Source organism: Elephas maximus, chromosome 13 (genome assembly GCF_024166365.1).
Source record: "Elephas maximus indicus isolate mEleMax1 chromosome 13, mEleMax1 primary haplotype, whole genome shotgun sequence".
NCBI lineage: Eukaryota > Metazoa > Chordata > Mammalia > Proboscidea > Elephantidae > Elephas > Elephas maximus.
In genome coordinates, this window is record NC_064831.1 from 104,619,575 (window position 1) to 104,633,836 (window position 14,262).

The window sequence follows — 14,262 nt, forward strand, 5'->3', positions numbered from 1 at the left end:
GCTGCTCATGCCTCTGGATCAACAGGCAAATAAGGGGGTTAGCATTTTAGCTGGTGTAACTGATCCTGTCTTAGTCATCTAGTGCTGCTGTAACAGAAATACCACAAGTGGATGGTTTTAACAGAAGTTTATTCTCACAGTCTAGTAGGCCAGAAGTCCAAATTCAAGATGTCAGCTCCAGGGGAAGGCTTTCTCTGTCAGCTCTGGAGGAAGGTCTTGCCGTCAATCTCCCCCTGGACTAAGAGCTTCTTTGCACAGGAACCCTGGGTCCAAAGGGTGTGCTGTAGTCCTGATGCTGCTTACTTGGTAGTATGAGGTGCCCCCTCTCAGCTCACTTCCTTTTCCTTTTATCTCTTGTAAGATAAACAGTGGTGCAGGCCACACCCCAGGGAAACTCCCTTTACACTGGATCAGGGATGTGACCTGATCAAGGGTGTTACATCCCACTCTAAACCCCTAACATAATCTAATCTTGTCTCATTAACCACAGGCAGAGATTAGGATTTACAACACATAAGAAAAATATATCAATCACAAAATGGAGGACAACAACGACACAATACTGGGAATCATGGCCTAACCAAGTTGACACATATTTTTGGAGGACACAATTCAATCCATGACAGATTCTGACTACCAAGGGGAAATCAGATTGATGCTGCATAATGGAAGTAAAAAAGAGTATGTCTGGAATTCAGGACATCCCTTAGAGGATGTACTTAGAGCATCTCTTAGTACTACCATGCCTGGTGATTGAAGTCAATAGAAAACTACAGCAACCCAATTCCAACATGACTACTAATGGCTCAGACCCTTCAGGAAAGAGGTTTGGGTCATCTCATCAGGCAAAGAACCACAACCAGCTGAGGTGCGTGCTGACGGTAAAGTGAATATGGAATATGTGGTGGAAGAAGGTAGTTCTAAATACCATTTATGCCCATGTGATCAACTGCAGAAATTAAGACTTTAGTTGTTTTGAGTATTTCTTCCTTGTGTATATCAAATAGTTTTGTTTTCTTCACTTATAAAATATAAGATGTAAACAGGCCTAATGTGTTTTCAATTATACGCATGTTAGTTGTATCATGTTAGGTGCAAATATGACTTTATAATTGTCTTTATTTAGAGATAGTGTATGGTTTGAGGAAATGTGTACATGTCTCAAGTTGACAAGGGGTGGACTATGACAGTTAAGGTTGTGTGTCAACTTGGCTGGGCCATGATTCTCAGGGGTTTGCCAGTAACATAATGATGTAGTCATCTTCCATGATGTGATCTGATGTGATCAGCCAATCAGCTGTAAGTGGAGTTTCCTTGGGGGTGTGGTCTGCATCCAAAATATATATATGGACATTTTGGCAAAGCTCACTTGCTTGCTCTGGATCCTGCATGTGGCTCGTCATCATCTGAGCTCTGGTTCTTGGGACTTGAGCCAGCTGCGTGCCATATTGCCTGCCAATCTTGGAATTTGTCAGCCTCCACAGCCTGTGAGCCAGCAGCCTGCCGTCTTACCTGCAAATCTCGCATTTGTCAGCCCCTGCAGCTACATGAGTCAGGAGAAGCCTCCAGCCTGACACTTGACCCACAGACTGGGGACTTGCCAGCTTGTACAAATGCGTGACCCATTTTCTTGAGATAAATCTCTCTCTCCCTCTCTCTCTCTTTCTCTCTCTATATAGATACATACATATAGGCTTCACTGGTTTTGCTTCTCTAAAGAACCCAGCCTAAGACAGTAATCAATGGAAATAGCAGACACCACTTTCAAATCAGAAAATTATTATTCCATGTCACTGAATATGCAAGATATCATTCAATAGACAGTTACAACTTAATAATACATGACCTTCTGCAGTTCAAATCTCTGGACTTTTAACTAATGATTGAAAAGCCCCAAACAAAAATATAAATAGGTACAATGCAATTTTACATAATGTCAGCTACTAGAAAAAAATAAGAAAGTAGCCAATTCCATAACTTCGTTCAAGAAACAATTTTCTTGCAACCTGTGTGTCTTTTCCCAGGAAGAATATATATTTAGAGGGTACATGATATTAATGCTGATTATTCTAACATGAAGAGTGATTACAAGGCAGCAAAACTGTATATAGCCTCAGAAACGACCTAAGCCATTTGGGATAGATTTTTGCATTTGTGTCTTTTCTAACATAGTGCAGAAAGAAGTGTTTTGAAATATTAAACACTATCGGGTCATGGGATCTTGAGTAAAGTCTTTCCTGTGTTCTGTCCTCGGGGAGGAAGGGCATTCGAGGAGGCCATGTTGTGTCAGCTTTCACCTGAGTAGGAGCATGTGTGCTAACGGTCTATTGTAGTGTGTCTCCATCATGCAGCATCCTCACATTTAGCCCCTGTTCTCCTCCAAAGAGAGGTCTCGAGGCCATTGAGTCATGGCCTGATGTCGGTGGTGGGTCAAGTTTAATTCCATCCCACCACAACATGAGCAACAAGGAGATAGCACATCCCAACCGTGCAGGAGATCACCATCAGTGGGAAGCCCAACCTGAAATACAGAGAGAGACTGATTACAGAGCAGTTTCAAGTGGGTAGGACTCCCAGACTCCCAGCAATGAGGTGAGGTCTCCTGCCTAAGTTCCACTGATGCCTACCAAGTATTGTGAGGTATGCAGTCATTATTGTATCACATGAGTACAAAAGAATGTGGCCTTAGGAACTTAATATATTCCCCAAATTAATTACCTTTAATTTCTAGAAATAAAAAACCTAGTGTTAAAAAACCCAGTGCCGTTGATTCCAACTCATAGTGACCCCATAGGACAGAGGAGAACTGCTCCATAGGGTATTCTTGGCTGTTCTGTTTACAGAAACAGGCTGCCAGGCCTTTTCTTCTCTGGTGCTGCTGGGTGATTTGAACCACCAACTTTTTGGTTACCGGCCAATTGCATGCTGTTTTCACCACCCAGGGACCTCATTAGATTATGTTACTATGCATGGACACAAAAGAAGTCCTAAGAAAATGAGGGGTTTCCCTAATTGTGTGCTTCTCCTATCCATAAGCATGTTTTCAAATGTACCTGTGTTTCCACTAATACCTATAAACCAAAACCAAACCCATTGCCATCAAGTCGATTCCAACTCACAGCAACCCTACAGAATGGGACTACTCCATAGGGTTTTCAAGGCTGCAATCTTTATGGAAGCAGACTGTCACATTTTTCTCCAGCAGAGTACCTGGCGGGTTCAAACTGCCCACCTTTCAGTTAGCAGCCAAGATTTAACCACTATGCCACCAGTGCTCTTTACTAATACCTATACTGACTTACAAGTCCTGTGCAGATAAGCACAAAAATGTCTACCTGTACGTATGGGACAAGAGCAAAGAGGATCACCCACATCTGTGGGAACGATGGCAAGGATGCCTACTCACACTTGTGGAGACAAAGGTGAAGATGTCCACTCACACCTGTAGAGATGAGGGCAATGATGGCCACCCACACCTGTGGGGATGACGGCAATGATGCCCACCCACATCTGTGGTGTGAGGGTGAGAATGCCTACCCACATCTGTGGTGTGAGGGTGAGAATGTCCATCCACACCTGTGGGGATGAGGGCGAGGATGCCCACTCACATCTGTGGGGTGAGGGCAAGGATGCACACTCACATCTGTGGGGTGAGGCTAAGTGCTACTTTCTTGGTGGTATGAAATTCCCATTCTCTGCTTGCTTCCCTTTCATGTCTTGAGAGATAAAAGGTGGTGCAGGCCACACCTCAGGGAAACTCTTTCCATTGGATCAGGGACGTGACCTGGGTAAGGGTGGTATTACAATCCCACCCTAATACTCTCGATATAAAATTACAATCACAAAATGGAGGACAACCACACAATACTGGGAATCATGGCCTAACCAAGTTGATACACACATTTTTGGGGAGACATAATTCAATCCATGACACTGACATTCAAAAGTATTTGCATCATGTTGTTGTTAGGTGCTGTCAAGTCTATTTCAGCTCACAGCAACCATATGTGACACAGAAGTATTGCCCCATAAGTTTTTTTAGACTCTAATCTTATGTAATCAAATACTACAGCATTCAGAAGGTAAGACAGTGCACTATAGTGGGAAAGTCAGCACAACTTGACCAGGGCAAAGTCACAGAAGCTTCACAGACACATCCAAATGTCCTGAGAGACCAAGCTACCGGGCTGAGGGCTGGGGACCGTGGTCTCAGGGGACATCTATCTCAATTGGCATAACACAGCCTATAAAGAAAATGTTCAATATCTGACTGTGCTGAGTAGCGACTGTGGTCTTAAAAGCCTTTGAATGGCCACCTAAGATACATCCACTGGTCCCATCTTGGCTGGCATAAAGGAGAATGATCAAAACCAAAGACGCAAGGGAAATATTGGTCCAAAATACTAATGGACCACAACCTCCACCAGACTGAGCCCAAAACAACTAGATGGTGCTGCTTACCACCACCCACTGCTCTGGCAGGGATCACAATAGAGGGTCCCAGACAGAATGGGAGAAAAATGTAAAACAAAATTCAAACTAACACACATTCAAAAAAAAAAAAGACCCAGCTTGTTGGTCTGACAGATTGGAGAAACCCCGAGAGTATGGCCCTAGGACACTGCTGAGTTTCACCCTTCAGCCAAAGATTAGACAGGTCTGTGTTGTTGTTAAGTGCCATCGAGTCAGTTCTGGCTCATAGCGACCCTTATAGGATGGAGTAGAACTGCCCCATAGAGTTTCCAAGGAGGAGCTTGTGGATTTGAACTGCTGACCTTTTGGTTAGCAGCCGAGCTCTTAACCACTATACCACTAGGGCTCCAGACAGGTCTATAGGACCAACAATAACACACACAAGGGACTTGCTTCATAATTTAATTACACATATGAGACTAATGGGGACACAAGCCCAAAAGCAAAGACAAGGCAAGAAGGGACTGGAAAACTGGAAGAATGGAAACAGGGAACCTGGGGTGGAATAGAGGAGAGCATTGACACATAGCAGCATCGGCAACCAATGTCATGAAACAATTTAACAATTTGTGTATTAACTGTTTAATGAGAAACTAATTTGCTCTGCAAACTTTCACCTAAATCACAATAAAAAATAAAAGAGGTTATCCTAGGTGGGCCTGACCTAATCAGGTGAGCCTTTTAACAGAGAGCTCAGGCCTTCCCTGAGAGAGAGTCAAAGCACAGAGATGCTCACCTCTTGGATTTGAAGAAGCAAAGTGCCATGCTGTAGAGAAGGTCACATGGCAGGAAACGATCAATGACCTCTAGGAACTGAAGACCTCAGTTCTATAATAGAAGGAAACTGAATTCTGCCAACAACCAATAAGCTTGGAAGAGAATCCCAAGCCTTAGATTAAATCATTAAAAAAAAAAAAAAGACTACACACTTCAGTACATATTACACCTCAACATTAACAAAACAAAAATTCTTACAACTGGATCAATAAGCAATATCATGATAAATGGAGAAAAGATTGAACTTGTTAAGGATTTCATTTCACTTGGATCCACAATCAACACCTGTGGAAGCAGCAGTCAAGAAATCAAACCACATATGGGATCAGGCAATTCTGCTGCAAAAGAGCTCTTTAAAGTGTTAAAAAGCAAAGATGCCACTTTAAGGACAAAGGTGTTTCTAACCCAAGCTATGGTGTTTTCAATCACCCATATGCATGCAAAAGCTGGACAGTGAATAAGGAAGACTGAAGAAGAATCAATGCCTTTGAATTATGGTATTGGAGAAGAATATTGACTATCCCATGGACTGCGCCAGAAGAACGAACAAATCTATCTTGGAAGAAGTACAACCAGAATTCTCCTTAGAAGTGAGGATGGCAAAACTTTGTTTCATGTACTTTGGACATGTTATCAGGAGTGACCAGTCCCTGGAGAAGGACATCATTCTTGGTAAAGCCAGGAAAACAGAGGAAGATCCTCAATGACATGGACTGACACAGTGGCTACAACAATGGGCTCAAGCGTAACAACAATTTTGAGGATGGCACAGGACTGGGCAGAGTTTCATTCTGCTGTACATTGTCTATGAGTCTGAACAGACTTGAAGGCTCCAACAATAACAACAACCCTCTTATGGGAGCAGACTGTCAGGCCTTTCTCCTGCAGAGTGGGTTTGAACCACCAACCTTTGGTTAGCAGACACCTGGGTTCCTTATTTTCATCATAAGACCCCAGAAAGAGCCTCTAATTCATAAAAATGCACAGAGCAAGTCTTCTTGAATAAAAAGTATGTTTTCACAGTTTGAAGAGAATTCATCTACATAAGCCAGCCCCTTTTTATAGAACAGGAGTCAGAAAACTCAGCTGTGGGACAAATCTGGCCCACCATCTATTTTTGCAAATAAAGTTTTATTGGAACACAGCCATATCCATTTGTTCACAAACTTTCCAATGCTGTTTTCCAGCTACAAGAGCAGAATTGAGTAGCTGCAACTGAGATTGCATGGCCTGAAGATATATTTACTATATATCCCTTATGGAAGCACTTTGCCACTCCCAGTCATAGATAAGAACTCCAAGTCTTAGAAAGTAAAGCAACTTGCCAGCTTCTTCTGGTCAGCACCTACTCAAAATGCAGAGACATTCCAGACCAACTGTCCAATGGAAATATATCATTCCATTTTGGGTAGATGCTGACTTTTTAAAAATGTGGTTACTACATGATTTTAAATTTTCTAGTAACTACATTAAAGAAAGTAAAAGCAAACAGGTGAAATTAAGTTTAATAATATATTTTATTTAACCCAACATCCAAAGTGTTATTGAGCATATACACCAAAATCTATTACCATGAGGTTGATTCCTACTCATAGTGACCCTATCGGACAGAGCAGAACTGCCCTACAGGATTTCCAAGGAGTGCCTGGTGGATTTGAACTGCTTATCTTTTGGTTAGCGGATGAACTCTTAATCACTAAGTCACCAGGGTTTCCCTATGCCACCATTTAGCATATATAATCAGTATAAAATTATTAATGAGATATTTTACATTCATTTTTTAATACTCAGCCTTGGAAATCCAGTGTGTATTTCACACTTACAGCACATCTCAGTGGGGACTGGCCACCTTTCAAGGCCCAGTAGCCATAGGTGGCTCATTGCTGCCGTACTGAACATCACAGTTCTAGAAGGGCCATGTCTGCCAGCTGAAAGCACTTGAAAGGTTGGCCCTCTGGCCCCAAGATGATGCAGGACTGTGGCCCTGGATAGAATGTTCAGAATGGATGTCCATGGAGTGAAGGCTCTGTAGAGAAAGCTAAGGTCTGAGATCAACGGATGCAGGAGCACTCCAAGCCCAAAGGCGAGGGCTCAGGCCACCTTTCTGGACACATCTCAGCAGGTGAGGCAAGTTCATGACAGACAGTGTGTGTTTCTTCCTTATACATGTTGGAAGTCACACACACACAAAAATCCCTTCAGTGTCAAGGCAGGTGATGACATTGTCATAGGACAATCTGATAGTGCACTGCCAAGGATAGCTGCACACCTGAATATATGGTGGAAGAGGCAAGTTGTGTGGCAGGGTCTTGCCAATGGGACCTAATGGGCTTGAGGGTCACTCCTTGAGCCTGCCCCCCCCATTCATTCAGGTTAACTGGGTTGCTGTTTCAAGAATTCACTCACTCTCCCACCAGTAGCCTGAAGAGGAAGGCAATGACTTTCTGCCATCCCTGGTCCCTGCCAGCAAGGCTCCAAATGTGCCCACCTGTGGTGAAGAGTTTTGCCAGGCTCAGGCTCCTCACCCACATGGTCCATTTATTTATGTCTTTTTCTCAGCCTCTCAGAAAAGCAATTCCTTCCCTGAGAGGCTTTGGAAAGCAGATTTGCCGAACATTTGGTGTCACGTTATGCGTTCATTTTCCTCTAGGATTATTTTTGATACATTTGGCTCTAACACCATATGCTGTTACAGAAGACAAAAACTCTTGAATACCAGTGCATAAATCAAGACACATAATGTCAGCTGGGTGCCCAGGCACCCCTTGCCTTAGACGTCTTTCTCCTTGAGTTAAAATGTGCCTGTGCTGACATGCAGTCCTCCCACGAGCTGGGCTGCCTGATTGCTGGGAAACTGGCAGCCCAAATGTCCTCTCACGTTTCAAATGAGGTTAGGCGGTTGCGTTGAGAGTGGAGTTCCCGTGTATTGTTTCTCAAAAGAAGTGTTTCCTAATGAAATCTACATGGGTTGAGACTGAAACTCTTCTTCCCTATTTATTTTTCCTTCCTCAAAGACTTTGTAACATACCATTACTAGAGCTCTTAATCAAAAAGTCATTTTCTGGAGGCAAAGCCAACATGGCGCTATAGACAGAAGCACCACACCATCCCTCCACAGCAGAGACCCAAAAAAACTAAGTAAAACAGAGACAAATGTCAATCCTGGAAACATACGTGCCGAATGAAGAGATAAACAACTCAACCAAGCACTGAATGGAATAAGAAACTGACACGGAACAGAGAGCAAGAACAGACAGAGAGTGGAGATACCCTATCACCTAACATGGCACGGATTCTCCATCTTGGGCTTCTCAGCCACCCAGATAGGTGGACAGGGAATTCAGGAAGGCAGCTGCATGAAGCTCCCAGCAGGAGACAGGGCAACCATCAATCAGCAATACACGCTTTCCAACCCCCCACCCTTCTTCCCCTACTTGGCCTTCATCGCTTCCTGGTGAGCCATGGTCACTCAGCCAGGGAGGTGCTGGCTCATTGCTGCTTGAACTTGCCCTGCGCATACCGCTGGGTGAGCCATGGTCACTCAGCCAGGGAGGTGCTGGCTCAGTGCTGTTTGAATTTGCCCTGCCCATACAGGCCGGCTCCTTCAGTGCCATATTCTTGTTGCTGTTGTTGCTTTTTTTGGCCATTTTCGGTTTCTTCTCTCTCTCTCACTTCCTTCCCTTCCTTTCTCTTGAACACCTGGCTCCCTATGCCATCTCTGCTCCTTCCTCACAGGCTATTTAGTGCCACTTGGCTGGGGAACCACTTTCCTGGTCCACACCGCCACACTGGTGAGATCTCTGGGGGCATTTTCTTTTTCTCTTTGTTTTTCTTCATTTCTCAATTTCTTGCCTCTATTTTTCTTCTTTTCCTGTCTCCTGAATACCCGGCTGTGTGCCCTCTCTGCCTCTTCTAGATACGGTGTGCCATGTGGCTTTGGAGCCAGTTCCCTGGTCTGTGCTGCCAAGTCAGTGGGCTCCCTTGGGGATTTTTCTTTTTTTCTCGATTTCTTGTCTCTCTCTACCATCTTTCGCTTATTTTCTCCTGACCACCTGATGCCATGTGCCACCTCTGTTCCTTCAAGATGGGCTGTGCACTGCCACACTGCTGGGGAGCCACTTCCCCAGTCTGTACCACCTCACCAGTGGGCTCCCTTGGGGATTTTTTTTTCTTTCCTTAATTTCTTATCTAACATTCTTCCCTTCTTTCCTCCTGAACACTTGATGCTGTGTGCCATCTCTGCTCCTTCTAGAAGGGCTGTGCAGTGCCATGCAGCTGGGAAGCCACTTTTTCGGTCCGCACCATCATACCAGTGGGCTCCCTTGGGGTATATTTTCTTTTGCTCTTCTTTTCTTTTCTCGATTTCCTGCCTTTCTCTATTTTCCTTCCTTACTCTTCTCTGGAACACCTGGCAACATGTACCACTTCTGGTCCTTCTTGACAGATAGTTCACTGCCACTCAGCTGGCAACCCGCTTCCTGTGGGCTTCCTCGGGGGCATTTTTTTTCCTTTACTTTCTTCATTCTTTTTTTTAATTTTTATTGTGCTTTAAGTAAAATGTTACAAATCAAGTCAGTCTCTCACACAAAAACTTATATACACCTTCCTACATACTCCCGGTTGCTTTCCCACTAATGAGACAGTCCCCTCCCTCCCTCCATTCTCTCTTTTCGAGTCCATTTTGCCAGCTTCTAACCCCCTCCACCCTCTCATCTCCCCTCCAGGCAGGAGATGCCAACATAGTCTCAAGCATCCACCTGATCCAAGAAGCTCACTCCTCATCAGCACCCCTCTCCAACCCATTGTCCTGTCCAATCCCTGTCTAAAGAGTTGGGCTTGGGAATGGTTCCTGTCCTGGGCCAACAGAAGGTCTGGGGGCCATGACGACTGGGGTCCTTATAGTCTCAGTCAAACCATTAAGACTGGTCTTTTTACAAACATTTGGTGTCTGCATCCCACTGCTCTCCTGTCAGGGCAGTCATCGGTTGTAGCCGAGCACCATCTAGTTCTTCTGGTCTCAGGCTGATGTAGTTTCTGGTCTATGTAGCCCTTTCTGTCTCTTGGGCTCGTTAATTACCTTGTATCCTTGGTGTTCTTCATTCTCCACTGATCAAGGTGGGTTGAGAACAATTGATGCATCTTAGATGGCTGCTTGTTAGCATTTAAGACCCCAGACGCCACTCTCCAAGTGAGATGCAGAATGTTTTGTTAATAGATTTTATTATGCCAATTGACCTAGATGTCCCCTGAAACCATGGTCCCCAAGCCCCAACCCCCGCTATGCTGGCCTTCGAGGCATTCAGTTTATTCAGGAAACTTCTTTGCTTTTGGTTTAGTCCAGTTGTACTGACCTTGCCAGTATTGTGTGTTGTCTTTCCTGTCACCTAAACTAGTTCTTATCTACTATTAATTAGTGAATACCCCTCTCTCACCCTCCCTCCCTCCCCCCGCTCATAACCATCAAAGACTATTTCTTCTCAGTTTATTTCTCAAGTTCTTATAATAGTAGTCTTATACAATATTTGTCCTTTTGCAACTGACTAATTTCACTCAGCATAATGCCTTCCATATTCCTCCATGTTATGAAATCGTTCACATATTCATCACTGTTTTTTTGTCGATGTATAGCACTCCATTGTGTGAATATACCATAATTTATCCATTCATCCATTGATGGGCACTTTGATTACTTCCATCTTTTTGCTACTGTAAACAGTGGTGCAATGAACATGGGTGTGCATGTATCTGTTTGTGTAAAGGCTGTTCTTTCTCTAGGATATATTCCAAGGAGTGGGATTGCTGGATCGTATGGTAGTTCTATTTCTAGCTTTTTAAGGAAGCGCCAAATTGATTTCCAAAGTAGTTGCACAATTTTACATTCCCACCAGCAGTGTATAAGTGTCCCAATCTCTCCACAACCTCTCCAACATTTATTAAAAACCCAAAACCAAACCCACTGCCATCGAGTTGATTCCGACTCATAGCGACCCTATAGAACAGAGTAGAGCTGTCCCATAGAGTTTCCAAGCAGCACCTGGCAGATTCAAACAGCTGACCTCTTGGTTAGCAGCCATAGCACTTAACCGCTACGTCACCAGGGTTTCCCCAACATTTATTGTTTTGTGTTTTTTGGATTAATGCCAGCCTTGGAGTGAGATGAAATCTCATTGTAGTTTTGATTTGCATTTCTCTAATGGCTAATGATCGTGAGCATTTCCTCATGTATCTGTTAGCTACCTGAATGTCTTCTTTAGTGAAGTGTCTGTTCATATCTTTTGCCCATTTTCTAATTGGGTTATTTGTCTTTTTTGTAATTGAGTTTTTGCAGTATCATGTAGATTTTAAAGATAAGCGCTGATTTGGAAATGTCATAGCTAAAAACTGTAGGTAATCTTTTTACTCTTTTGGTGAAGTCTCTGGATGAGTAAAGGTATTTGATTTTTAGGAGCTCCGAGTTATCTAGTTTTTCTTCTGCATTGTTAGTAATGTTTTGTATACCTTTTATGCCATGTATTAGGGCTCCTAACATTGTCCCTATTTTTTTTTCCATGATCTTTATCGTTTTAGCTTTTATATTTAGGTCTTTGATTCATCTTGAGTTCATTTTTGTGCATGGAGTGAGGTATGGGCCTTGTTTCATTTTTTTTTGCAGATGGATATCCAGTTATGCCAGCAACATTTGTTAAAAAGACTGTCTTTTCCCCATTTAACTGCTTTGGAGCCTTTGTCAAATATCAGCTGCTCATATGTGGATGGATTTATGTCTGGATTCTCAATTCTGTTCCATTGGTCCATGCATCTGTTGTTGTACCAGTACCAGGCTGTTTTGACTAGTGTGATGGTATAATAGGTTCAAAAATCAGGCAGAGTAAGGCCTCTCACTTTGTTCTTCTTTTTCAGTAATGCTTTACTTATCTGGGGCCTTTTTCCCTTCAATATGAAGTTGGTGATTTGTTTCTCCATTTCATTAAAGAGTGCTGTTGGAATTTGGATCGGAATCACATTAAATTTATAGATTGCTTTTGGTAGAATAGACATTTTTATAATGTTAAGTCTTCCTGTCCATGAGCAAGGTATGTTTTTCCACTTACGGAGGTCTCTTGGTTTCTTGCAGAAATGTAGTGTAGTTTTCTTTTCAATGCTGATAGAGTTTGTTTTATATATCTTGCAGCCCTGTCACTGGGTACATAAATATTTAATATGGTTATATCTTCTTGGTGTATTGTCCCTTTAATCACTGTATAGTGTCCTTTCTTATCCTTTATGATGGATTTAACTTTAAAGTCTATTTTGTCAGAAATTAATATTGCCACTCCTGCTCTTTTTTGATTGTTGTTTGCTTGATATATTTTTTTCCATCTTTGAGTTCTAGTTTGTTTATGTCTCTAAGGTGTGTCTCTTGCAGGCAGCATATAGACAGATAGTGTTTTTTAATCCATTCTGCCACTCTCTGTCTCCTTATTGGTGCATTTAGTCAATTTACATTCAGTGTAATTATGGATAGGTATGAATTTAGTGCTATCATTTTGATGTCTTTTTTTTGTGTGTTGTTGACAGTTTCTTCTTCCCATTTAATTTTATATGCTGAGTAAATTATCTATATATATTGTCTTTCCTCATATTTTTTGTTGTTGATTTTGTTTCTGCTGAGTCTCTATTTTTATCTTGTATTTTATTTTGATGAGTCGGATAGTTTGTCTCCTTTGTGGTTACCTTATTATTTACCCATATTTTTCTAAATTTAAACCTAATTTTTATTTCTTTGTATCGCCATATCTTCCTCTCCATATGGAAGGTCTATGATTACATTTCTTAGTCCCTCTTTATTGTTTTAATGTTGTCTTCTCTTATATAATAACATCGCTGTACCCTGTTTTGAGCTTTTTTTTAAAAAAAAAAACTTGCTTTGTGGTTTTGATTTCCCTGTCTGGGTTGACTTCTGATTGCTCTGCCCAGTGTTCTAGTCTTGGGCTGATACCTGATATTATTGATTTTCTAACCAAAGAACTCTCTTTAGTATTTCTTGTAGTTTCAGTTTGGTTTTTACAAATTCCCTAAACTTCTCTTTATCTAGAAATGTCCCACTTTTGCCTTCATATTTAAGGGACAGTTTTCCTGGGTATGATTCTTGGCTGGCAATTTTTTTTCTTGAATTTTTTAAATAAGTCATCCCATTGCCTTCTTGCCTGCATGGTTTCTGCCGAGTAGTCTGAGCTTATTCTTACTGGGTCTCCTTTGTAGATGACTTTTCATTTATCCCTAGCTGCTCTTAAAATTGTCTCTTTATCTTTGGTTTTGGCAAGTTTGATTATAATATGTCTTGGTGAATTTCTTTTAAGATCTACCTCATGTGGAGTTTGATGAGCATCTTGGATAGATAGCTTCACATCTTTCACGATATCAGGGAAGTTTTCTGACAACAAATCTTTGACAATTCTCTCTGTATTTTCTGTTATCCCTCCCTGTTCTGGTACTCCAATAACTTGTAGGTTATTTCTCTTGATAGAGTCCCACACGATCCTTAAGGTTTCTTCATATTTTTTAAATTCCTTTATCTGATTTTCCTTCATATATATCAGTGCCAAGTGATTTATCTTTGAGTTCAGAAATTCTAGCTTCTACTTGCTCAATTCTTCTCCTCTGACTTTCTATTGAGTTGTCTACTTCTGTAATTTTATTGTTAATCTTCTGAATTTCTGATTGCTGTCTGTCTATGGATTTTCCAGCTTATTAAATTGTTCATTATGTTCCTGAATAATCTTTCTAATTTCTTCAATTGCTTTATCTGTGTGTTCCTTGGCTTGTTCTGTGTATTGCCTTGTTTCCTTCCGGATGTCTTGAAGGGTTCTGTATGTTAATCTTTTGTGTTCTGGTTCTGGTAATTCCAGGAGTGCAGTTTCATCTAGGAGATCCCTGGATTCTCTGTTTTGAGAGCTTGTTGAGGTGGTCATGGTCTGTTTCTTTATGTGACTTTGTATTGACTGTTGTCTCCTAGCCATCTGTAAGTTTTTG

General features: G+C 42.0%; 1 protein-coding gene across 1 annotated transcript in view; it reads right to left on the reverse strand.

Moving 5' to 3' along the window:
* Positions 1-2,055: 2,055 nt before the first annotated feature.
* Positions 2,056-14,262, reverse strand: part of OCA2 (OCA2 melanosomal transmembrane protein) — a 454,916-nt gene continuing 442,709 nt past the window's right edge. Inside the window, exon 25 of the mRNA XM_049905844.1 lies at positions 2,056-2,521. Coding sequence (XP_049761801.1) covers positions 2,437-2,521 — 85 coding nt within the window. The 3' untranslated portion in view covers positions 2,056-2,436. The remainder of the gene's footprint in view (positions 2,522-14,262) is intronic.